The sequence below is a fragment of the Xiphophorus couchianus genome, chromosome 6 (assembly GCF_001444195.1).
Source record: "Xiphophorus couchianus chromosome 6, X_couchianus-1.0, whole genome shotgun sequence".
Classification (NCBI taxonomy): Eukaryota; Metazoa; Chordata; class Actinopteri; order Cyprinodontiformes; family Poeciliidae; genus Xiphophorus; species Xiphophorus couchianus.
The window spans coordinates 8,135,390-8,163,088 of NC_040233.1; the positions used below are offsets into that span (position 1 = coordinate 8,135,390).

General features: G+C 40.2%; 1 protein-coding gene and 1 long non-coding RNA gene across 4 annotated transcripts in view; one reads left to right on the forward strand and one right to left on the reverse strand.

The window, feature by feature from the left end:
* cdh24b (cadherin 24, type 2b) overlaps positions 1–27,699 on the reverse strand; it is a 239,028-nt gene that overhangs the window by 99,011 nt on the left and 112,318 nt on the right. For all 3 annotated transcript variants that reach the window (XM_028021099.1, XM_028021098.1, XM_028021100.1), the window contains 2 exons: positions 21,669–21,963; positions 7,682–7,801 (listed from right to left, as the gene is read on the reverse strand). In XM_028021099.1, the coding sequence (XP_027876900.1) occupies positions 7,682–7,801; positions 21,669–21,963 (415 nt within the window). The remainder of the gene's footprint in view (positions 1–7,681; positions 7,802–21,668; positions 21,964–27,699) is intronic.
* LOC114146766 (uncharacterized) lies at positions 1,173–10,359 on the forward strand. Its single transcript, XR_003595961.1, has 3 exons — positions 1,173–1,281; positions 7,725–7,727; positions 10,345–10,359. It is a non-coding gene; the product is annotated as an uncharacterized LOC114146766 (long non-coding RNA).

Below are 27,699 nucleotides of genomic sequence, written 5' to 3' on the forward strand. Positions count from 1 at the left end.
CCGGTTTCATCTACATTGTAAATCATGTGTGGAGGGAATGTGTGCCTATGAAAGAGGAGAGGCAAAAAAAAAAACCTTATCAGAATTCAAAACAAATCTTACGGGTAAAGCTAACTTAAAACATTTGCAACTAAAAAAGTGTCACTTGTCCATCACTACAGCCAGATTGTCGAAGAACTCCCCTACTGTAGTTTTATTGAAGGCTGTAGCCCTTCCCAGGGATGTTGCCTCTGGAGTTTGGACAGACAGATGGCAACATGCAAGAAACCTCCGAAACCACTCTATTCCTAGAGAGTAGATAATTTATTATTATAAGATTATTATTTAGCATTATTATTTAGCTTGTGATCACTTGCACACCCTAGCATACCTGCACATTGTTTCTCTGTCCAATTGGCTGGAACAGGGATATTGTTTCTCTTTGCGTATTCAAATGCCAGTTCACGGCACTTAACTGGAGGAAGGCCGTGGAACTGGTCAGCTAGTTGTTTCAAGTGTTTAGCAAGCTCCTCCTCCATCTCATCTGTGAATATTCTCTTTGCCTCAGCTACTGCACTCCAGGCTACTGATTTTACTTGCCCTTTCTCTTTTTTCTTTATGAATCTTTGTAGGGTTGTCTTGTCAGTATTTCTGTCCCTTCCAGCTTTTCTTAAAGACTTCTTTCCTTGCCTGACCTCAGCAGCTGCATTCTCCAATTCTGCGAGGGGTGTTTATCCCCAGGTTGTTTTCCTGGTGTACTTTCTTGGCATGATGGCTTTTCTACAATGGTTATGACATAAAAATTAAACGGATGTAATGTAATATTACACAGAATATGTTTAAGACTAAACTTAAATTGTACTTCATGATGAGGTAACGTAAGACAGTGTATCACATTACCCCACGGCATTTGTCTCATTTAACCCCACAGCCACCATTTTATAAAAAACAACATCTCTAGCAAGTCAGGCTAATCTTGAACTAGCATCAATCACATGGTTGTATATGTTGGAAGTTCATCAACATGCATGATATAAATTTTTCTACCTGAATTAATTTGCTTTGACACAATAGTTAATTACGTTTATAGCTAGAAAATTTACTTTCACGTGCAAAAAACACATTTTTATGAAAAAAACATACTTACCACAGCAACAGCACCAACTTCACCTTCCTGGCAAGGGGAGAATGGGAGGGGCTTGTAAATATAATGGTCACATGACCATAATTTTGTTCCATTGCCTAGATATAAGGGGTGTCTCACATTACCCAATGTCTCACAATACCCCGCTCTCCCCTACTGTAAATAGCTATTACCCATGAATACCTGAGGCCCTCCCTAGAAATATTTGCTAAAATATCTACTTTCAGGGGTTCAAACACCATAATATGCATTAATGTAAACAGTGGAAACCATGCAGAACCACAGAAGAACATATTTGCAGTCTTTCTTATCCCCACTGTTGGGGGTGCAGCCAATCAGCACCAACGGAAATGAATGGCGCTCCTGGACTGACCGCTTTGCAAATGCCAGTCAATAGCATGCCAAGCGGCACTGCGCCGAAGTATTTCCCCTTCCCGAGCCGCATGTTCTTTCAGATAGTTTAGATGTGTGCTGAATGAAGAAAGCAGACTTTGTCAAATATTGCAAATGTAAACGAGCCAGTTTGATACTGAGCTTTGCTCCCATTTCACGAGAAAGATGTGACTAGAAATGCTTTTTTTTGTTGTTGCCAAAAAGTGATTTTAAAATAATACGCCTACTGTGACAAACTTTTTTTGTGATTCATACTTTCAATATGAAAGGGCTCAAAAATGTAATTATATTTCCCATTCGAGAAAAATCCTTCATCTATAGTGAGACTTCATTCAACCTCATTTGCATTGCTTCCTACTGAATATGTTGTAAACATACTGAAAGTGTTTTTACACCTTTTTGTGCCACAACTCTATCACTTTGTCAGACAGAATCCCGGGCTAATTACCACGCTAATGATTAAAAATCACTCATTTACTTTTTCGTGGATCAGCAACGTGCCGTTAAAAATACCGTTACCAGATGTTGTGATCAGGCTTGATGGATTATTGCAACGTAGTGGGTTCGCATTGACGACTGGGCTACTGTAAACTACTTCAGTGTTCTTCTCTTGGAGCATGAAAACGGCAAACACAGCCGGCTGGAGCCGCGCCTCGCATGAAATGTTGGGGAGAAAACTCCAACAGACAGCTTGACCTTTTATTAATGACTTATTAACATTTATAACAGCACATTTGATGGCCCATTATGAGCCGAGAGTGTCATGGCCCCTTTGTTTAAGACTTCATTAAGGCTCCGTTTACACGTGTTAGTAACTCGTTAATAAAATGTTGTGCATTTGTTTGATTTTCACGCCGAGTAGCCTCCAGCTAGAAATGCCAATAATGTTTTCTAAAGGCGTCGAGTCCAGATGCTTTGCAGCTCGTTCTTTTTAGAAACGTTATGAACTGCTCTGCTGATTTGACATGTTGTAAAATTATTAGATATGTCGTAGTTCATTGGAGCTATTTGTTTGCTTGTAATTATTTTTACATCTCTAGTCATAAACTATCTCTAGTTTCGGCTTCATATTCCAGTCTGGATACAGTTCTTATCGCCATGGGAATATATATTATATTGTTTTGAGAATTTTTGTTGTTTTTTTGTTGCTTTTTTTAAACTATTCTTTATTATGGATTTTCTCTTACAGAGTCCGAATTTTACAAACAGACTCAAATAATTACATACAAATGGTTGGTTAAATCTGCACCTTGTAGCTTTTTGTATCTTCAGTATTTTTCTAACTGGATGTCTGAGCACTTTTCTTGGAAGAATGAGATCACTTTAAAATAATTGGTTTCATGGGATGGAAACAGCTTTGAAGCATTATTCCATAAATTTTAAGTAGGGTTAGGGTCAGGACTTTGGGGAGACTCATCAAAAAGCTTAATTTAACTCTCCCAAAATCTGTTTTGATGTGCGCTTTGTAACGTTGTCGTGTCGGAAAACCCAATTTTAATGATCTAACCTTCACGGTTCTGTTCAAATGGAGAGAAATTGATCCGAAACCACTGAGGTTCAAAATGGCGGAACACCAGTGTCACTGGCTGCACCATCTTCAAGCTGGACTGAAATTCATAGCATTGACGCATTGTGCATTGACGCGCATAATGCCAACAGAATTGAAGACTAGCTTAATTTTCAAAGTCATACCTGTCAAGTCTCCCGTTTTGGCCTGGAAACTACCATATTTTAGCGCCTGTTGTGTTCCCGTATCAGTATTTAAGCCCGTCGAAATTCACCCTTAACATTGGAAGGGGGAGAAGATCCAGAAGGAATTAAAACCCAATTCTAATTTTTAACTCTCTGTTGTAAAAACCAAAAAAACAAAAAAAAAAACCTCCACTCCAAAACAATTAGCAGCTTAAAGAAACCGTTAAAAGCACATTCATGTCTGTTATGGGTGGATGTAAAATTTGTGAGCGTGAACGTATGTCAGCACCTTCGCAAACGTGTTCATAACTGAATCCATTAGTTACAGCTAATAAAGCCCCTGTGTGTAAGTACCTCATTAGAGAGAGGTACCACTACCAGATAATGCAGTTAAGACTCGGAGAGAACAGGACAGTGATTTTGTTTGGGCACTTAATTCATGCAATCACAACCGGCCACTGAGCCGAGCCGTAAAACTGTCAGCGTTCCTTCATTGTTATCTGATCATTACCAAAGGTAATAGAGTCATAAAGTACTTCCACGGTAATTAGAGTGCTTTTATTCTGTTTGATGGATAAAGTTCCACTTAGGGATTCGCTTTGGTATTTTTTCCTTTTTTTGAGGCTCTTCTGAAACCTTTGTCACCGTGTCAAAAAAGCACCGTCATCAGGCCGGAGGCATGACACTTCTTCCTGACACGTTGACAGCTTTCCTGACATTTTGGAGACCCTCTGTTTCAATTTGACAGCGACAATATACGACTTCATCTCTTGTTGACGGCTAGTAGAAACACGAGTTCGGACACACAAATATAAACACGCTTCCAGAGAAAAGCTTAGATTCAACTGCCATTGGGACGGATGCCAGACGTTCTGGCCTTTCTTTGGTTTATTATTGAGTTTCCAGGGTGAGCCGATTGTAAAACAAAAATTTGTATTATTCTAAAAAAAAAATAAAATAGATGTATAGATTTGAGTTCACATGGATTTTTTAAAATCCATGTAGTAAAACAAGCACCTCCACAGTTATTAGACCAGAGTTCCTTCAGCAAACCACATCTCGAGTATGAGCTCTTTGTAGCGATCAAAAAGCTTCTGGCATAATTCTAGCTGAACTTTTACTTGAGTAGAAATGTGTTGAAGAAGTGCTGCTCTTACCAGAGTGCAATTTTTGGTTCTCTATCAGTGATCCCAAACACAGGGAGAAAGTGGATTTTGAATTGACAAATCAAGGTCCTAAAAAGGGCCTATCCAAAGCCCTGACTTCAAGCTTATAAAAACATGTGTGGACACCAATTATTTAAAACGCCTGTCCACCCCAGGAAACTAATCAGCTTAGAAAAACTCTAAAAAGTCTGGTCAAATATTGAGCCAGAATCATTCTGACGACGACTAAAGGAATGACAATCAAGGTGACGAAATGCGTGTACATTTCATCTGGGTGGATTAGAAAAAATCTACAATAAATTCATATTTGTGAAACCAATCATGTCACCCTGAAAACAAAAGAGCTCCAATGATCCATTAAAAGACCAAAATGAACGACATTCGTGTCAAGTTTGTGCAAACATTTTCCTGCATCTCAAAGCATGGATATAAGAAAAAAAAGTTCATACAGAAGAAAAAGAATGAAAACAGTCCATGACAAAAGCCTGGCATGCTGACCGGGGGCAAATTCTCATCTTGATGCATCGTTCGACATTGATCACCTCCTCTCCGTAAACGACCTCGTTCTGCCGCACTTTATGCACATGGCTTCTTGCTGCTCATGTGACCCGACCGCTCCAGGTAAATTACATTCAACGCGGGTTCGTTGCTGAACGCTAACAAACGGATACGTGAACAAACAGGGGAGTGTCCGAGTTCATGATCTGAAAGCAGAACCACAGAGAGACGGTGGGGATGAAAATGGCAGCTACAAACGGGGAGGAAGACGGCAGACGTGTCCGGAATACTCCGGCGCGCCTGGCGACACACAGTCACGGCTAAAACGCGCTGTGTGGCTTTGGGCTTAAACTCCGCATTAGCATTTCAAAACGAGCCGCAACTCCCGTATGTCAAGGCAATCAATTACTAGATAAAACATGTTGCTAAACAAAACAAAAACAAGAGTACTGCCCACCTGCGATCCAAGACGGTAAACTAAAACACACATTACAAAAAAAAAAGAAATAAAAAGAAAAGAAACATCAGATATATTTCATTGTGAACTAAATCCTGAGTGCTTCCATGCGGGCTGTCTATCAAAGCGACATCTGAAGCGCCGGGCTAAACTTCATCTCGGAGACAACTGAACTACGACTCCACTCGGGGGATACAGAGCTCAAAAGCAAACAAAAATAAATAAATAGAGAAAGAACGCACCCGCCGCAGCACCATAAAACTTTTTGCCCTTAGGTGACACGCGTGCCCTTAGGTGACACCACAGACAGATTCTTTGTCTCTTTTGCAATCCGTTCTGCATTACATTACACAAATCGTTCCTGAAGTCTGTCATAAACATGTCACTTTTTTTGTGTTTCATCATGCAGGGAATAACATTAGACTGTAGCTTCTTTTTTTTTTTGTTCTGCAGAGCTTAGGCATATCATTAAAACATCTAGGTATTTAACAGAAGTAGTCGCAAAAGGAGAGAGGTGAAGGTGTGTGTGTGTATTTAGGATGGAGGTGGCTTTCATTAATATACCTGCAGGGGTTAAATGTGTGGAAACCTGAGCTCAAGAAATCTCTTAAAATACATCTACAGTGCAATTAGTGTCTCTGCTCTGATGCAGTTTGCTGATAAAAATAGCATCTGATGAAACCTGGGGATACAAAAAAAGCACTAGATGTGATGCTGGCTTTACAAAAAAAGACAAGAATTCATCAAGCTACAGTGTAATAAATTTAAAAAGAACTGGGAAACAGGAAAACAAGTAAAGTCATGCTGCTTCTGAGAGTGAATTTCACAGCCACTGCTTAGGGCTGGACAATAAGTCAATAATAACATACGTCGCGATAGACGTGATCAATATTAACAGATGTAAAAGTTTCAAGAATTTCACTGAACTCGGATGCAGAACCGCACAGAATTCTGGGGGATGTAGGCAGAGGAAAGGCCCCAGCTGAGCAAGGTGGGTGGCATTAATTAACTCACTCATGTTTTGGTTACCTAGCAACAACCTGTTGAGTAAGTTGTGCAGCAGCAATTTCAGGTTTCTCCACCGTGCCTTAAAACTGCTTCAAATTAAAAAAACAATGTGGAGTGAAAACCGTGGATAAAAACGGAAAGGTCACCAGTTGGTCAGCAATAATTATCAACATCGACTGATGTGAACCGCTTATGTTGTGAGCTTTAATAATACTTGTTACTTCAGAGCCTTAACATTTAAGATATAAAACCCTAAAAATGTTGTTTCTGCTAAAACGCAGGTGACAAAGAGAGGCTATACATCCATTAATATAATAATGACAGAAACCCTGTCGTGTAAAATGTAGACATATTTAACTTTTCTCAAAATGTCTGCAAGATTTACAAGAGCACAGAGTTGCTGATTGGGCAGGATCCAAACATTTTAAATGATCTGGATCTTTATGGTCGCATGAAAGCAAATTCACACCATTCCAGTTTCCATGTAGTCAAGAAAGAAATGCTCTTCATGATCTGAATACTGATTGCAAAAGTCTATATAGTGATACAACTGATTGTTATATTTGAAAAAAAAAACACACTTTTTTATTGCAGAAATATTGCTATTTCACAAAACGACAACAGATTGCACTTAAACTGTTGCAACGCATGCCATTTTTTAAAATTGTGCTCAATCATAAAAAAGTAAAGACACTTTACTCAATCCTTTTATTCCCCTCTTTTTCTCTCTTGCCACTTAGTGTCATTAAAGAACTGTGTCCTGGTGTTAAAAAAAATAACTGCAAATCGCTCCAATCCGCTGGATTTGTTGGCGTCTGCGTGCATTTGCTGCAATTTGCTCTGCTATTCTCAGGCAGAAACGGAGGGAATAGCATGCGCAAAACAGCTGCGAAAAAGGGGCGAGATTTTACCACCTAATGTTCCCTCCGTGTGTTTGAACGAGCGCAGAAGGGAGACGACAAGTAGGGAAGACGGATGAGTGAGTGTGACGGGGGAACGGCGGAACGCAGGGGTGGGAAATGCATTAGACACAAAGTATAAGAAAGAAACCCAACTGTGTTTGAACGCTTCCACACACACGCACACGCCAACCAGCATTCACGTACGCGCGGGTCCTCCAGGCCCCATCTATCCACACAGATATATCCTCAGAGCTGCATCTGTGCACTGATCATCAGTCAAGACTGAATTCACTTGTTTGCTCCTCAGCAACTTGGGCATGTTTGATTTTCCGCAGAGCGTGCAGGAGTGTTTGCTTTCCGACATCTGTCCATCCTTTCAGCTTTTCTCTGCACCACCTGTGTGCGTGGGGGTGTGCGGGCGGGTACGTGTGCGTGCACTCACCTGTCTGGGGATCGACGGAGAAGTACTGCTGGCCCTGCACCAGTGTGTACACAAGCTTGGCGCTGTTCCCGTATGTCGGGTCATCAGCATCTGTCGCTGTCACCTGGATTATGGACGTGCCTGCGGGGGAGGACAGAGGAGGAGAGACAGAGGAGACGAGGACAGGAAAGGCAAGGGGAAAAAAGGAAAACGATAAATAAGTGAAGGAGGAGGATGAGAATCAAGAGACCCAACTACCAACCGCACTTTAGGAGCGTGCGAAGCTTCGCGTGAGGACAACCTCCGGTCTTCTCCCCGCTCCGTTTTTCAATCTCTTTCCAACACCAGTGTGACAAATAGTTCATTTGGCCCGCCACACACATCCCCGTCGTCGCCCTCCTCACTCCTGCCAGTCACCTACCTCCTCCCCCTCCCCTCCCTCCATTCTCTCTGTCTCACTTCATTTCTCTTCATCTCCGTCTCCAATTCCCTCTCGCTCCCTCTCTCAATCAGACCGTCTGTCTCTTCAACTGGCCTCCCTCTCGCTCCCCCTTTAAATCTTCTTTCCACGGATCAGGGAGTGTCAATTTGGCAGGATATCTTCTTCTTATTTATTTTTTTAAATTGTAAGCAAAAATAAGAATATATGAATATATGAACGACAGTAACCGAAGCCCATTTGTTGCATGCGTGTGTAGGTGTGTGTATGTAGAAAAAGAAAAAAAAAACAAAAACGGAGGGGCGACCAGAATTAGCGTTTTTCAGGGAAAATTCGAGTCGAGAGGGAGGAGGACGGTGGCAGCCGGTGGTTTATTTGTGATCAATACCCAGAGAGAGTCACAGCGGAAACAATCAGGAGTGTTTTTCTACTGGTTAAATGTGTGGAAACTGGCATTGGGACTACATGATCTGTCGCTGCTGAACCAATTCGCAACTGGCCTGTCCATATTTATCCTCTTTGACCATTAGATCTGATGTTTACGGTACATTTTTAAGGAAGGCTGTTTAAATCTTTGCCGAGTGGTGGTCACCTTTTCTTTCCGATGTGAGTGTTAGCAATATGAATTTTACATTGAACACTTTAGTATAAAAGCTTCAATTTCTGATTTGGTTTTTTCCACTGAGATTGAGTCACCACAATATATGTCATGCTGAATTGACAGCCTTTCTCCACATAAAGAGCTTTTTTTCCTATGCTCGATTATGCAAATTATTTAAAAGTAGCTTTGCCACTGAAGTCGCTTGAATCCTGAGCAGGCGACACTGAAAAGGCAAACTGTCTTTTAGCTTGAAGAGATCCTCAGATGAAGCTGAATAAATCAAGATGGGCATCTCCTTCTACTGGTGAGGAGTTTAGAGTGAAATCCGCTTATTGTCAGTCCTTCAGATAATCTCATGAGGACGCATAAAACGGCAACAGTTTTATTTGGAGGACAGACAGACTAAAGTCTCTGTTTAAACTAAAGTAAAGTGAATTAGCTCAAGAAAACCCTGAGTATCAGTGTCATCGTTACACGCAGGAGGCATGTTAATAACTGCGGTGATGGGCGTAAAGCAAAACAAGCATGAACTCAAGTAAACCTGAGTTAACGCTGCTGATGCATATTTTCATTCATAATGAAGATGAAGATTCAATGCCCTGCATACAGTTCATGAGTGTTCCCAAGAGTCCAATAATTATCAGCTAAAAAGATCAGAAAGCAGGTCGAACTGCCATGCCGTTGGAGCCACTTCAAACATTCAGCTCAGGTGAATTAATCTTCAGTCCAGACAGAGCGTCTGCATACTAGCATGAGATTAAAGCTGCAGTATAAAACTATATTTTTTGAACATGTTTGTTAAAATTGTCGCTATGTCATGACAGTATGGTATCAGATATTCTGTGAAATACAAAAATCTCCCACTGCTATATAGATACAACCAATCAAAGCCAGAAGGAGGGGCTTAGTGCTGTCAATCTCCCTCCATGTGGCGCTACTAATCCCCCCTCTCCGTTTCCTTCTTGCTCGCTGCAGCTAGCGTAGCCCATCATGAAAGCACAAGCTAGTCAGCATGGCCACCAATGACAGTGGATAAATAGTTTCCTTGCAACTTTAAGTGGTTTCTCCGCCATTAGGACATTTAGCAGCGAGTACATGAGATTGACTGACGGCACAAAGGCACTCCTGGCTCTGATTGGTTGCTTTTAGTCAGGAGTGGCGCATTCAGACGACAGAAGTAGCTCTAGCTAATAGTAGTTCTCTGAGCTACTATGGTCGATCTTATCTGTCTCGTATTACACTGACAAGACATGGTGACAGTTTTAACATTTTTTATAAAAGTTACATACTGCACCTTTAAGCACCAATACTGATAAATTGCCGTAACATTTACATAATGTTTCAGTAAGTTCCACAGCATTGGGGCTAATGTCCAACATTTTAGTACTCGCTGATTTCTGTGGCAGCCTGGATTAGATAGTGACCAACTTAGGTATGCCACAGTTGAAGAAAGACAAGACAGACATTATTTATGTAAAACTCTATATCTCTTATGTCTCTAGTTGACTTTGGACTACTAAATGTTAGAAGAATCATTGCCCTAATGTGGAAAAAAATTGACCCACCAATAAGAATGTGGGTGAAGAAAATATATTTTTTACTTTGTTGGAAAAGCTCACTTTTATTGACAAAGGAAAAGCAGAGGAGTTTGAAAATGTATGATGACCTTTGTTGGACCTTTTGAGACACAACAATACATAATTTAATGGAAATCACTGGGTTGTACTTGTTCTTTTTTTTTCTTTTACCTGTTTTTTTCTGGAGCATTCTTTTCTTTTCTCAGTCTGGTTTTGTTTACTAACGTTCAAAATGCTAAAAAAAAAAAAAAATCATATTCTACACTATCCTTTTAAGCTAACAAATCATGGAATGTGCTACAGTTTGACAGAGGTTTTAAATTAAAAAGAGATCCAGATAACTTAAGGACACCGCCATAATTAACAGACACTACTGAAGACTATTTCTTGAATACAAGCAGTGGCTGTGAACAACCCAGATTTAATTTGAACCCAAAGTCATAATGTGTCTGAACAACTTTTAAAAATGTAATGTGTGTAACACGCTAAACAGCACACTAAAGATTCAGTAATAATTATGTTTAGCGCCTTAAGGTCAGGTCCTACTTTGATTTTCATGTATTAAGATTACATGTTGACTGATGCTCAAAGTAGCCATCTTGTCTTGTTCACTCAGGGGTTGTGGTTAGTGTGACCTGCTCAGAGTAGCTATGATGCATTCAGTGCCTGCATTTTCAATTTTCTAACATTCCAGTCAGGCACCGGCAACCTAAAAATCCTTTGAGACTCCTGCTTACCAGAATCAGAGAGTGAGAAAGGAAATTTGACTCCGTTTTAAAATATTTGAACAATCTGAAGGTGATTTAATGCCATTTACTTTGAAAACAAACAAAAAAAACATTAAAAGTTGTACTTTATGTCACGACTCCTAGACTAGTTTTGCTTGCAGAGCACAAAGCCTGCCTTTGTTTCTTGTTATATTTCAGACATTTTTCATGTAGAACTCATCAGCAGATCAGTAAGTAGACATAAATGTCTCTGACAGCAGACAAAAAAAAAAATCAATCTTTGGGTTCAGACTGTACGATGATGCGGGTTGACGCAACAAGTACAAAGCGGAGGCAAAAACTGATTGGTATGCATCCCGTCGACCGCGCTTCACAGCCAGCCACACTTCACGAGGATCAAATATTCACGCCGCCACTCATCCGCCTGTTCTTACTTTAAGACGTCTGTCCTCCGAGGACGAAGCCTTGGAATCTAGGAATCCCTAGTTTCTGTGTACGAGAATCCCGGGACTTTATTGTCAAGGTTAAACTTTAGATGTGTCTCATTCTCCCAGAATGCAGATACACATCTGGAGGGATGTTTACAACCAGTCGGGTGAAACCAACACAAAACCCCCGAACGGGAGGAACTGGCTCCGTTCCAGTGCAGCTTTGTGCGCGTATATTGTCGCAGGAGACGTCCTCGCCTCCACCTCCATGCGTCTCCTCCATGAAAATCTCATGTAACGAGGCTTTGATGGGATCCTTAGCGCAGCGCTATCTCCTCAGTCATGCTCGGCGGAAAGTGCTTTGGTAAATATTGAATCGGTGAGTAAATACCGAATCCATGATTGACTGAACAACTCAATCTGAAGACTTGAGCTTCGGCGAGGAGCAGAAGCTCATAAGGCAGCTGATAGGATTACTAAATACCGCTCGCCTGCATCGTCTCCCCGGACTCTGCCCCGGCAGCCTGCAGGCGGGGGGTCATTACTCTAATCTCAATTAAACAATTCTGCACAAGAGGAAGTTTCCCCCATCCAAGAGGAAACTTGGATGGGGGAAGCACAAAAAAAAACAAAAAAACACCTTTCAGTGGCAGATGGCGAAGACCCCATGCCAGATTTTCTGAACTTCTCTAAACTAAATACTTTAGGGGGGGAATTATGTAGAATAATGGCTGTTTTTGTAGCAAATTCAAAAGTTTTCCTAAAAGCAATTCTGCCAGGCGAGAGTAGAACCCGTTTCAGGGGCCCGGGCACAGTCTAAATGAAGATGAGGGTACTTTTGGGACATACTGGCCTTTTTGTACAATCAACTCTGCAAACGTGATCTGAAATACAATCTCAGACAGTGATTGTCCTACTAAATTCACACTGCTACAAGGGTACAAAAGTCCACCCGCTCTGCTCTGATGTCATTTCTGTTGCAAGAGTTGCTATCGGATTGTACAGGATTTCTTTTTTTTTTTTCTTCTGTGGAGGATTAGATTGACAATCCCGTCACTATGGCTGATCACCATGACGAGCATTCTGCTGCCGTCTTCAGGTGAAAATACTGATGTGAATAAGCCTAGAAGCCGTGATAAGGTTCTGCCTTAGTCTCTCTCATTCATATTTATCAACATTCAAATAAAGAGTTCTGTTTTGAACAACTGTTTCTGTCTGACCCAACAAGATTGGTTTATTATCTTTAACTCGCCAACATTGTGTTTGTTTGTTATTAGCAAGAATTTCTTCTCTGCGTCACCATCAAGCCTCAACTAAGTCATCAGTTTATATCAAGTACCACCTCACTACATCTTTTCACATTTGTATAAGTAATCTTTTTCTAAATATGTCATTTAAAAAGTCAACAAAATTATCTTTGAAATGTCCCAGTATCACATTAACTCTATTAAAAATAGAATTATACATTTGTATAGATAGAAAACTAGCATAAGCAATAGGTAAACGTTTGTTAGTTTCTCATCTTTGAAGGAATCAAACAGGAAGTGCTTTTATTTTCTGAATGTTTTTCAGAGCCTGTTCAACACACGTACTGAAATTGTTCACTTTTTTCTTCTCCAGTGCAAATCTAGAGTAAACATGTTTCAAGGTACATTATGCATAACAGAACAAAGAGTAAAATGTGTGAGTGACAGAGAAAATAAAGTGCTTTTACAATGACAGATCACTATGATGTTCACTCAACAGCGAGAAAATATTATGTTCCAGATAAATAAAGTGCATTTTATTCTAAATGCCCAAACAGAATTCAGCTTAAAGAGAAACCAGTGTGGTCATAATTATGAACTGTTATTTTTTTATATTTCATTTATTTATGATCGAGGAAATTATGATTGTCTTGAGAAACCAGACCTGGACTATGAGTCTAGGTGAATTTTAAAGTATTTGTTTTTGCGATTTAAGTGCCACCAGAGCGTGATGTGCCTACTGAAACTGGATTTCTGATTGGGAATATCAGAGGCTTAGTATCCAACATGGCTGCCACCACATTACATATCAATAGCTATGTGCTACTTTGGGCCACATACAATACTCTAATTAAAAGAACATTACAGAAGGGTACATTCTTGTCCCATCTGTGCTGCCTTGCATATTAAATGTAGCTAAAATATCTACTAATCATTAGCAGCTTTGACAGTTTGTATCTCAGTGGCAGATCGAGCACTGTAACATTTTTCTTTTGTGTTTTTAATGCATGAAATAGTGAGAAACCTACTATCATTAGATTTTATAGCTAACAGTAGTTACACCACAGCTATTAGCGTAGTCCGTCAGAAGTGTTAGACAACTCTCAATGTCCCTCACAGCTCCGATGCTTAAGACGGCGCAAGTTTCAGACTCTAGACAACACATCTGCTGACGCCACAGTCCGACAGCCATGGAAGTAAACGATGTGTGTTGAATTTGAACGGATTTACGAGAATCAATATGCCTTTCGAATGCCAACAATAATTAACCAGTCCTGCTTATTCTGAAGAACTGACCCCCTTCGGCCTCAATATGCTTAAAACAGCACCCGCTTTATTAAAGCAGTCAACATGTGCGAGTTGGAGCAGGAAAACAATTGGGCGTGACCAATTAATTCTTGCTAAATTTTTAGCTTATAGGACCAGACGCTGCAGCAGAACGCCGGGATCATTAGGAGTCAGAAGACATTATTTGTAGCTGGAGGTTTAATGGTTTCAGTTACTGATGGTCACATCAGTTCCTCGACACGTTTCTAAAGAGGATGTCAGCGTCTAAATGAGCGCAGAGGACAGTTCAGGCAGCAATTAAGCGCCGTCCCAAAGCGGCAGCAGAGAGCACGCCGCGCAAACATGAACAGAAAGGAACCCCGTCAGGCACATGGTTTTGCTTTTAAGGTTGTATGCGTTTTTTGTCTGATTAAAAGTGATTAAATCGTTCATATGGAGTAGTATACCTTTACTGTTCATGCATGTGGACACAGCATGGACGTTAGAGCAGAAATAGAAGCAATAGCCTCTAAAGATTGCGTAACAAGGGACGCTCCCCATAAAATCAATCGCCATATTAATATCACCCACGTCGTTTGACCTGTGCATAATCACAAGCTGTACATCTTTTAAATTAGTCACTGTAGGTACAGCATGTGGACTCTGTACCGTAATGAGAGACGACGGGCGCCATGCATCCTAAAAGCGGCTTTGGCGGCAACGCCGTTGACAATCAGATGTTAATCTGACTCGCTGCAGATTCTGTCAGCGTTGCATTTAAATTGGATTGTCATTTGCATTTTATTCTGCGATGCTGGACAGATCTGTGTGTCTGAGCATATCCAGCTACAAGACTTTCCCCAGCCTTGCAGCGGCGGGTGGTGAACACAGGGGCAGATTTTGTGGCAGAAACAGAAAATAAGAAAAAAATTAACTCCACCATCTGACCTCTCAGCTGACAGCATATTTGTTTAGCCACTCATTAAATATTTGTAAAAGTATTTTGTATGCTTATCAACTTTTTATATTTGGCTATTATACTAGATACACGTGTCAACTTTTGTATGTTTTTGACATGCAGATGAGGAAATCAGAAACCTAACGTCTGGTTGGGTCACCCAAAGAACAGCATCAGAATTTGATTCAGGTCAGGACTTTTGACTAGGCCACTCCTGGTTTTTTTTTTCCCCAAGTCATTCAGAAGTAAACTCTGTTCTGGATCGTCGTTCTGCTGCAGAACCAAAAGCGCATTTCAGCTGGAGGTCACAAACGGATAGCGGGGCGTTCGCCTTCAGGACATTTTTTGGGAGAGAGCACAAGTCATGATTCCATTTTCCCACTACAAGTCCCCCTGGTACCCGAGGCAGAAAAACAGCCACGGGCTATCACACTGTCACCGCCATATTTTACACAATATTATCATTTTCTGAAATGCTGTCAACTTTTGCTAGAGCTAAAGAGACACGCACCTCTCCAACAGTATAATTTATCTCATTAGTTCTCACAGTATTTCACCCAAAACTCTTTGGGGACCATCAAGAGGCGTTCTGGCGAAACCGAGACAAGCCTTTACGTTTCTTTAGCTCAGCAGTGGTTTTCATTTTTCGGGTCATTTTTGTCTCTTACGGTGGATTGTTCATAAACAATTTAACTGAGGCAAAGTGAGGCCAGCGGTTCGTTGTCCTTGGACGAGTCGTCGTTATGCTTTGGGATCATTTTGGTCGTCCACTCCTGGGAAGGTTCACTGCTGTTCCTCCAAATGTTTTCACCATTTGGAGTTAATGACTCTCACTATGTTTTTTTTTTTCTTTTAAATTGAGAACAGGCCTGAGTGTGGCTAAAGGAATTGAACTCAGCTGCACCAGTTACTTTATGCATTCAGATTGCGTTTATTGGTACCGTCTTCGTCTGATATTTAAATTTGTTCGATGATTTGAAACATTTAAGTGGCAAAAACATGAAAAAAATGTAAATAGCAAAACAGGCAAATCCGTTCTCTCACCGCTGTGTATTTCTTGCAGCGACTGTTTAGAAAATTGTTGGGGCAAAGTGAAACAAGTGAGAAGTTTAGGTTTTTTTCCCCTCTGTTGGACAATTGCTGCTTGTGTGCTGCTTTTAGTTCCTGGCAGCTTTAAAAGCTTTTCTGAAGACGTGCGGCGGTGATCCAATCTGCACAGAACAGGAAGGGATATATTTTAACACCTGCCAGTCTAACATGAGTAAATGTTTGCAGATTACTCTTCAGAGCCTAAAAAGAAGAAACGCAAGCCTAAAACAGGTGTTGATTCGGTAGACTCGGAGATCGATCTCTGTTTTTTAGCGTTTTATTCTAAAATCCAACAACGTGCAATCACACGTTCAGAGGAATAAGATGTAGCCAGTTGTGAATTTAACACAAGCTGAACTGTAAAAAAAAAAAATCTTTATTTTTTTACACTTTCCTGTCACATCTACAGGTTTTACGGGGTTTTTTAGACAAAGGTAAGCTTAGTAAATACAAAAGGAAGGTTTCAAACGATGAAACTAACACTATCCTGGCCTAATTGCTACTAGTTAGGGATAACTAACTATAGTTATGACTAGTTACAGTTAATTAATGATTTAACAAGATGGTAGGGGTGTTTTCCTGTAACAGCAAGTTGATTTGGATTGACTTCTTTGTTTTTTTCCCCTGCACTTTGCAATCACTCAGTCTGTTTTTGACAGATTTTAAAATTTGGTTGATGACCTGTAACACTAAAGTGTGACAAAAACCTAAGACAGAAGAACTAATCAAGGAGGAAAACACTGTTGTATGACACATTTGTAATTTTATTCTAAAAAAATCTCTCTCTTTACTATGCTGCAACATCAGAAATCTAGTCTCAGTTGTGGTTAGGCTTTATTACCCGACAATCTAATGTTTTTCAGTCGTATTTGAGTAAAAAGTATATCACACCGAGAACATGTTTCCTTATCGTCTGTCCCTTACTGCTGGATCTGAACCTAGACTACTTTTCAGAAAAGAGAGGATCAGCGATAAGGAAGTTGAGCAAAAATAGGTACGAAAAAAATTCTGTTGACTTTGTTTTAGCTTAGGAAAAATAAAAATAAAAAGAAACCAACTACTTTAACTTTTGTCATGCATAATTAAATGTATTTGTTCGTCTTGGATTTGAAAATAATCATATTATATAGAAATGCACCAGTCAACTGACCAGAGATCAGCTTCATCCAATTTTCTAATGAGTTTTCAGGATGAATGTTTCTTTTTCCTTCTATACAACAAACGCTAACATACCAAGAACGTCCGACCGTTTTTTGGTCTGCATCGACATCAACCAAAATTATGCCCTTTCATCCGCGTTTTTTTGCAGCTTCATGAAAAAAAATATCAGATAAAATTTAGTACATATGCTTTCATGTATAAATGATCTCTTAATGTATTCATCTGCAGTCAGATTCAGAACCGCTACCTCTATCAAAGAACCCGCAGAACATTTTTCTTCTCCCTCTCTCTCTCTTTTATGTTTTGCGATCCAAGGTTTCATTATTGAAATTAACGGGTCAGACCTAAAAGACGCTGGAAACTGGTAGCAGCTAACAAGTGAGTTGGTTTCTATCCAGCACAAAAGGTACATTTGAGATATGCAAAAAAAATAAAAAAATAAAAAATGTAAGCTCCTTGAAAGGTCCTTTGAAACAAGATGCAGAATTTAAACTCTTGGTTTTTATGTCAGGTTTCCTCAGTTGTCTCTCTTTTGCCATTGGCATCCATTTTGAACATCATTTAAGTGCGTGTAGAAAATGTTTCGTTTTGCAAAAGGAATCCTTGTAGGCATCAATGTTATGGCATTGCTTCATTGCATATAATAGATGTGTGACTGCACCTGTCAAAGCGTCATTTAAAAAGACATTCACGTATACCATCTTGTGTTGCAAACAATGTTTAATGTCTCTACTTAAGTGATTCTAACAATAGGTCTTTTTATTACAGTTAACCTAATACAGGCTTTTAAAGATCCAACGCTGAGTTCATTATTGATTTATTTTACTGCCGGTAAGAGCCACTTTGTGTGTTTTGTTTTGTTTTTTAACGTATTTTACAGGTTTTTTTGGTTTTTTTTCCGCCGCAGAGGACATCTTCATGGAGACTAAAAGGCTTTCGAACAAAATGTCGTCAGACAACTCAGCCCCCTCTCAGACAGAAATAATAAAACATACTGTCTCGCTGCGCTCAAGTGGAACATCCATCACTTTGGCGCTCGACAGCAGTCACTGGCCGGTGCTTTATTTTGATTAAACAGTAAACTAATAAAATGCTACAGCCTTATTTGGTATACAGAATGTAACTTCAATAGCCCCACTGTGTCAGGTTAAGTTCTTATCCCTGTCACTGAGATTATTTATCATTTCGTTTTTGCTCTCAGTGCTCAGGCGCGGCAGTAAAAATGGTATTTAAGATTAAAAAAAAATTAAAAATTCCAGGAAAACAACCTGTCTGCTGGTTGAACATTTCACCATTTGTAGCAAGATGTTCAAGTTGATTACTTTTAATTCTTCTTGTTTATTAAGTACATTTGTATCAGGGGTGATTCTGTCACAGTGGGTAGTTGTCTTGCAATCGGAAGGTTGTGGGTTCAATTCCCGCCACATGCCGACACGCCCATGGGCGAAGCACTCGACCCCCAAGCTGCCTACCAATCTGCATGCCGGTGTATAAATGTGACTATAGTGAGGAGCGCTCTGATATTATGGGTTTGAAAAGCACTACACAAATTTGCATTTAAAATTAGATTAAACATTAGCCGTTTTAAATTTTCAGGTATTAATCACATTGCCTGTCAAAGGAGTAAATACAATGATCTTTCTTTCCTGTAAAATCTAATAATTCACTACGCTTTGGATGGATTAATGCTTAATGAATGGTTTGTTTAGAAGCGTAGTGAGAAGTCGTGACAGGGGGTTTTGTGACACGAAGACGACAGAATATTTTTTTAAGTTTGTCTCACAGAGTCACCCGGCTGCTTTTGATGCCTAGATATGAAGTGAAGTGGAAGTAGTTCTGAAGTTGCCCTGTTATGATCTTTTTTATTATTATTATTTCACACCCAGGCAACTTTACAAACTGAAATGCACCTGATGATCTTTCCAAAGTGACCTCAATTTGGACGGTCATGTCATATTGATTATATCAACATTTTGTGCTAGAGAAGAGGGGAAAGTAAGAAAGTAAGTTTAGCTGTAAAAGTCAGGAGATATTAAAAATGGAACAGACAATCATGTTTTCTTATAAATATTGAAATGTATGTTGTGACCATTACATTGGCACATGGTTGGTAACTTTTAAGCAGAGTGGCAAAATAGTGCAGGTGGAGTCAATATTGTTCCAAAAACCTGTTTATTTTTAAGAAATAACTAAAAGTTTTGGTCAATAATATGATGTCATGGAAAACACTGAACTATAAGCTGAATAGTTAATGCCTCAAGGTTTACTTTGAGAACCAATAGGGACTTGGGAGCCAATATTAAAGTGTGTATCTTTATTTGCTATATAACACTGAAACTCCTTCTGGAGTGCCTCGGGGAACAAGGTGTCCTCTTTATAATTGTTCTGTTTATACTAAAGTTTTTTTGGAGCATATTAGGGCAACAGAGCATAAAACCACTACAGTTCTTGTACTGGTTTTGGTTTCAGCTTAAATTGACTTTTAGTTATTATTTACATGAATCTTGCTTGAACTTAATACTAATAGTTTTGAGACTGAAACATCATTAAAAAAAAACTACGCATAAAAAGACAGAGTTTGCAGTTACTGTGATATTATTTGTTTCTCTTGGTTGACCTTGGCTTCCTGTTTTTGGTGTCCAAACCTTAATGAATCATCTTTCTCCTTCAGTGAGGAAAGGCAGATCGAATAACTGTGATTTTAAAAAACAAAGAAGCCTCTGATTAATGTGCTGCAACGAAACTGCCATCTCAGACTGCTTGATACACGACACTGTAAGCGAGAAATTTGTCAGGTGCTTTAATAACTGGCCTTAACTGAATGAATACATTTATCCTATGTTATTTAAATGCCACTCCATGCTGTCTTACAGACATTTTTACATTAAATTGTCAGAAGAATAACAGTTTGCAGCTCCGGTTTACAAAGAAGTGAGATTTTTAAGCTTTTGCTCACCTTTTTATATAGAATAAATAGTTTTTGTTTTAAATTTATTTTGTCTATACAGTACTAAGCTAACTGTTAAATGTCTCCCAAGATTTACTCATTTTGTGCTCCAGAAGTCTTTGTTACATTTCAAAATAAAGTTCCATAGTCAATAAAAAGTTTTTTTTAGTGGTATGGACAAATAGCAGTGTGACATCACCAACATCATGTCAATTGTTTGTTTTCAAATTTCTATTTAATTTTCATATAAACTTTTTTTAAGTTCTATAGGCTCCACAGTGGTGCAGTTGGTAGTACTGTTGCCTTGCAGCAAGAAGGTCCTGGGTTCGATTCCCAGCCCGGGGTCTTTCTGCATGGAGTTTGCATGTTCTCCCTGTGTATGCGTGGGTTCTCTCCAGGTACTTTCTAAATTCTCCCTAGGTGTGAGTGTGTGGTGTGTGTGCACAGTAGTTTTCTGTCAGTCTGCGACAGACCTGTCCAGGGTGACCCCGCCTCTCGCCCGGAACGTTAGCTGGAAATAGGCACCAGCACCTCCCGACCCCACTAAGGACAAGGGTGTTAGAAAATGGATGGATGGATGAAAAAGTTCTATATAATATTACTGCAACCCGTAATGTATCAGCTAGCAGAACCAAGAGCTCATCCCTTCCACCTCTACTATATCCACTTTTGTGGGTCTCACTTTTGTCCTTGTAGCTAAAGCTACGACTAGCTTATGTAGCTTCAGCTATGTGATGCTATATCTTCTTAAAGCTTTGTTCGTTGTGAAATGTTTGACCAACAGATGTCTGCACTCTTCTCTTCAGGTTAACAGTTAGCGAACTTTGACAACAACCGTGCTAGCAAGGCGAAAACATTTTATGACTTATCGTCTTTTAGGGTTCCCCAATTTCAAAACGTTTGTTGTCTTGCTGAAGACATTTGCAGAGCACTTACTGTGGACTGAAAATATATACGTATATCCAATAACATGTAATAGAGACGGTAGCTCTCAAGTCCAGTCCTCGAGAACTACCGCCCTGCAACTTTTAGATGCATCCTTACTCCAACAGACCAGGATCAGCTCTGAACAGGCCTGGCAACGATCCATTCATTGATTCTGATGTGTTGGAGCAGCGATGCATCTGAAAGTTGCAGGAAGGTAGCTCTCGGGGACTGGACTTGAGCACCCATGTAATAGACAATGCATCACATTATTTTTGAAAAATAACATTTTCAATTGCGACTTCAGTGATAATTTCCTCATCCTCTCCTTGTTTATGCCAACCAGTGCCGTGTGCTTACATGGAGGTGTGGAGACTTGAAAAGTAACTGTAAACAGTGCATCTGTTCCTTGCAGTGGAAAGCTAAAAAGATACTAATTGTTGTATCATTTTATGCTTTTATTTCTTCAATAAAATCATAAAATGAAGTGATGTAGCACAAGTCTTCCAATCCTACTTCCAAAGACATGCTGATGAAACAAATTACACTCGTTTTCACCATGATTGATTCTTCAGTACATTCCTTTAACAAACCCAAATTCACATAAAATCCACCTCACCCTCTCCCTCCCCCATTCCAGTACCTATATTTGCCATCTCAGGCACCGTGGCGCTGTAGGGGCCTTCATCAAAGACGGGAGGGTTGTCATTGATGTCCTGCACCCGAATTATGAACTGTGACGACGGCTCCAGGGCACGTTCGGTCTGCCTGTCGGTGGCCGTGGCGATGAGACGGTACTCATCCTTCTCTTCCCGGTCCAGGGGCTTGGTGACGTGAATGTTGCCCGTTTTCTCATCGATCACGAACACCGAGCCCGCCCCCTCACCTCGCAGGATATACTTGGTGCGGCCATCATTCCTGTCCATGTCAGTGTGGAGCTAGATGAGAAGAGGCAAGAGGGAGTAGGGGGAGGTCGGGGGGGCAGGCAAAGACGAGAACAGGAATTAGTGAAAATTGAAAATGTAAGGTAGCGAGAGGTGGGGTAAGATAAGAATACAATGGGTGGAAAAGAAAGACAAGAGTAAACACCAGTTAAAAATTAAGATTGTTTTTTTCTCCAGACAGTCAGGCAGTGAAGACAAAACAAGCAGATTATCCTCTGCATGCCTCCAGGATATAATGAATTTAAGCAGAAGGAGAGAAAAGAAAAGCAGACAATACCTCGCTCTCCCTCACAATGTTATTTTTTTTTATTATTTTATTCCTTCCTGCAGTTGTTATTTGGTGCTTCATGTTTCTATTTCTGCTGTACTGTATGAGCAGCTGTGGACCTGGATCTCCTTAATCTTAAAAATATCCAGTACACAAACTCCGCTGCTCACACTTTGAGCCCTTCCTCGGTTCCCAGCAAGAGTGGACAGAAAAACTGTTTGTTCACAAGCGGGGTGCTGAAGATTTAATGAAAGCGCCATATCGAAGGGATAACGAACAGTAGGCCAATCAATTATTCCCTAATAGGTGTCTATGAGTGAGACTGGAGGGCTGCGTGGCGGTGGCGCGTTCGGTATCGATCACAGCCCCCGTGTTGCGTTTTATTGGATCAGCACCTGGCGGGACGGCAAAGCGACTGGCATCCTCTCACGCGGGGAGAGGTAATATCGGGGAAGGCTCCACGCCGTCCTCGGCCCCACAACGAGAGAGACGAGTCAGCGGGACACGGCGAGCGCATCCAGATTCAATCTCATTACCCCCCGCTCTGACATGGATGGAATAGCAACTGTGACCAAAAAGATAAATAAATAAAAAATAGAAAGAAAGCAGTAAATTAGCCCCCACTCTCAAGTAAGTGTGACACTGTGACTTCAGATGCAGAGGAGATGCGGGGAGAGGCAGCTGGGCTACGAGGAAGAGGGTTTAGCTGGGGGAAAGCATTGTTGCGTGGCAACAGCTAAGCTAAATGAAATGAGAATGGATACCGTGAATGCGAATGTTCATTTACTTTGAGGACTGCCATTTTTCACAGGGGATGTTGGGGCGGGATGGCTCGGCTTCGCCAGCTTCCTGAGGTGCAGACGATGAGCACGTATGTTGACAAGGTTATTTGTACCAAGCAGAGACTTCAGGTCCAGAATTTTAAGTGAAAGCTAAAGAAAGTAGAATCGCTACATATCTAATAAACATCCCATTTTTGTCAAACACTTAAAGCCATAATTAGCTTGCTCATTAACATTTGATAGAGGAATGCGGGCTGCACAAAACGGCTGATAGTTATTTTTAACACTTTTTTTCATCCTGAGAAGTCTGCTAGAGATCACGATAGACCAATGCCTGACTGGCATTATTCGATAATTGTTTGATCGGTAACTAAAACTTTGTGTGAATATGGCCTTCATAGGTACAGTAGCACTGTGCACAACACTCTTCAATGCAGAAGTTGTCACTACAGGAAGAAGACTCAAAAGAAAAAAGTTCAAAGGTCACCAGATAACAGAAAGTATTACCACTTCGTCTGTTCTATCTTTTTGAAGTAGGGGTTAGCATAGGACAGGCTAAACTAGTAAATATTGTTTGGAAAAATAAATGAAAGAGAGGTTCTGTGGACTTTGCAGAGAACACACAGAGATTTTTATTAGTGATGCTAATCTTGCTAAATACAAACTTTTTAAATTTCGTTATTCTTGTGACAATGACAATAAAGATTTATCTATCTATCTAGATGTGAAAAGCAGTTTAAAACCTCAGTTTCATAACAATTATAATTTTGTTTAGTCAATAAATCAATCAAGCTAATTTATATAGCACATTTCAGCAAGAGAGAAAATGAAAGAAAGTAAAATCTTTAATGGTAGTTCAGAGCTTTAACAAAAAAAAAATCAGTTGCTGAAATTCAGCCAGGAGCGGCATCAGTACGAGCTGGAAACCAAATTGACCTGAGGACAAACAAATTTTAGCAGTTAAACAAACAGAGATGTAAAAAAAAAAAAACTGGGTGGCTAGCTAAATAGGTGGAGCTTAACGATTCTTTATTTCATCCATGTTAGTGGTAACCAAGTTTCACCAGGACAATTAATACGACCACAAAGTGTTGCCTATAATTGCATAATGTGCAACGGAAGACAACAGATGATACAGTAATATAACAAAACAATAGCCAAAGGTTTTGAGAATTTTCTACAAAACAAACACAAATAGACAATAGCTGGAACAGTCCTGTTGTCCTCCGTTTCTTGTATCTGTTTTGCTGTTGATGGTGGGTTTTTACAAAAACAGCTAGTAGCCGGCGGCTTTCTACTTTTCCAGCACAGAGCACATAGAAAACATTAGCTATGATGAGAAGCTTGCCTCCAAGGTGATTTGGCCTAAAATAAATATTTCCAACAGAAAACAAACTAAAGTTTTGGATTGTCATCCCAGCAGCTCTGTTCTTCAGTTTTCCGTACCCGTCGGACACTTCAACAACTCGGTGAAATGAAATGAAAGGCTGTGGCAGACTTCCATAAACACTCCAACCTCTCAACTGTGGACAAAAGTATGCAAGATCAATTTTCTGGAAATGGTTTCTGAAAGACAAATTCCCCAATTACAGAATTGTTGCTTTCGTGTGCACCGGCACAAGTGTGTGAGGCCCATCAGCAGGTGGCGCTGGACGGCAAAATGGTTTTATTGTTGGTACGAGGAAAGGGCCTCTGACGGGAACTACTCACATAAAATGAATTTGGAAATGTATTTACACTGAGCTGAACTTTTCCACAATTTTTCATGTCTCAACTGCACACTTCACCGTTGTATCGATTTTATGTGACAGACGAACACAGAGTGGTGCAAAATTGTCAAGCCAAAGTAACAGGATGCAGAATTTCTAATAAACTTTGCAAATAAGAATTCAAAGGCAACGGGAGGGAATTTCCATTCAGACCTCTAAACTCTGATAGTACTAAATAAAATAAAACAAAGTGCAATCATTTTGCTTTAAAAGTCCCTAATCAGTAATACTTAATCGCTCTGCTCTATCTGCTCTTTTCTCTGATGGTAAAGCGGGTGCTTAGCAGGTAAAGTTATCAAGATACATAGATATTTTTATGCTCACATTTTTCCCTTATTATTGTCCGTTTGTCTTTTTATTACTTTTATTGTATTATCTTTTGTTCTAAAGCAGGGGTCTCAAACTCCAGTCCTCGAGGGCCGCAGTCCTGCAACTTTTAGATGTGCCTCTGCTGCACCACACCTGAATAGAATAATTAGGTCATTAAGGCTCTGGAGAACTTATGTACACAAGGAGGAGGTAATTAAGCCATTTCATTCCAGCGTTTTGTACCTGTGGCACATCTAAACACTGTAGGACAGCGGCCCTTGAGGACTGGAGTTTGAGACCCCTTTTCTACAGGAAGGATTGGGCCACACGCCTCGACTTGTCACAGCATCGCATTAAAGATGCTCTATTCCTATGTCCTGCTAAGTTCTAGCAGCAGGAAGGTTTGCCTGCAAGTACTGTATCAGTGTTGTGAAAATAAAGGAGGTGCAAAAAAAAGAAACTATAATTAATGTCATTATTTACACCTTCGGTACCCTGCTGTGCTCTGCCAAAAGTATCTAATATGTTAAGAAGGATAGTCACCCTTTAGGCTCTGGTTCTACTCGGGGTTTTTCTCTGTGTCAATAGTGAGAATACCACTGTTTTTTCCCCCTTTTTCTAAAAAAGCATTGTGTTAGGTTTCACCTTTTTTTTTAAATATAAATTGGTGCTATATTAATAAAGCAGAATTGAGCTGAACTGAATTGATTTTCTCTCCCCATCGGGGACCTGGTTGCAGACTATCCATCTGCTGTTGAGCCCACACCAAACAACAAAGACAAGACTTAATATTTTTACAGTAATAAAGCAGATGAATTGTCTCTCCGTGTGCATTTGTTTTTATGGGAAGTCCTGGTTCAATACACCAGCCCTAACTGAGCGAGAGCTGCCATCGTTCAGGACAAAAATGAGGCCTATGCCTCATTTTCGCTCTACGGAAAAAAAAAAAACGTAAAGCAAAACTGCACCAGAGAGGCCAAGAAAATCCAATGAAACGCTGAACAAAACTCACCTGCTACGTTATTTAGCACCGCTTTTTATGTTAACATAAGTAGAATCTTGGTGCATCTAGAGGTGGTGAAGACTCCTTGCTGACGTTTACACCAAACATCAGAATATCGGTGAAAGATGGACTCTTTCACCGAGGTCATGGATACAGGTAGTTGTTGCCTGGATCAATAACTAATCGCTTGGATCAATAACGATCAGGTCAGCAGACCACAGTTTGTTTGGCCGAATGGTTGTGTGTCTGTCTGACCAGCTGGTGAGTGCCAGAGGAGTACCACAGGGACCTGTACTGTTGCTATTCATTTCACTACGCACACCTCCTGTCATTGGCTAAAATGAAGGTATACTTGTGTCCATTGGTCATTTGTTTGGTCGGGAACAAAAGCGTACTTTATACTATTTTTTTTTTGTTGTGGTTTGCTTCCATATTCTGTTTTTTTTTTTTTTAAGCAGACCAAGTCGCACCGGTGACGATCCAACGTGACTCCCATTCAACAGAAATGACGGCGGTGGGACAGAGCCCAAAAAAACAAATGTGGAAAACCTGCGTGTTGCATTTCTGCGGTACACATTTGTGCTGTTATTCCAAATGTCAAGAGCAGCTCATTCTACGTAAGTTTTATGATATTTTTCAAATTTTAGAATGGCGTAGGCAAATGTGTGCTCCAGGCTGAGTGAGACAAGATGCTTTGCGCTTTCTGACCCACAATATGCTGCCAGTAGCGTTGCTAAGCAGAAAACAGAGAATCGGGTACAGAGAATTGTACTGACTTAATGTCAATAAGTACAATAAGTGCATGCAGTAGTTGCGTTAGCAACACTTAAGGGCTCGTTTTTATCCAAATGTCCAGTAACCGTGGCTTGTGCAGTCAAACAGACATATATTTCCTGTAAGTTCAGATCAAAGTCGATCTCTATTCACACCAAATGCGAACTACACCAAAGTTTGTTTGGAAGCGGACTGAGAACACCTCAAAAGAAGAGTGGGTTTTGGTCTGGTTGTTTGGTCCGCAGCAGGCTTGAGTGTAGTCACACCTGCACAAAAGGTCCCGGGAAATACACTCTGGTCTGTTTAAAGCGGGCCAAATGTGAACACACCTCTAGACGACAAACTGGAGGTGCAACAGGAAAGCTACAGAGCAGACGGCATCTATTTTGAAAACTTGTTCCTTTGGTGTTTTCAGAAAGATGCTGCATATCATCTACAAGTTTGTCATAATGAGTTCAATCCTTTCAGACATCATCTGTTGGAAAAAAACTTAGAAAAAGCTCAACAAGAGGATAAATAAGGTTGATTCTGTTTGGGGTTCAGCTGATAATTGCACAAAAAGGAATGCTTCATAAAATAAAGAACATAAAAAAATAACAATGAGGATCCTCTTCATTAGACTGTGTTTTCAGTCGGAGGCTTTAGATTTGCTGTAATACAGTCCGCTACAGGAGGTCATCACAATCTATAGTCACTTTTTGAAGAAGAAACTTAGGCAGTTTGAGTTACAACATTTATTTCCCCTTTGGGACTGAAGTGAGTCTTTCAGAAACTGCTGATCAACTGCAATTTTCAAGCACAATCCTCTTGGGTTTACTAAGAAAC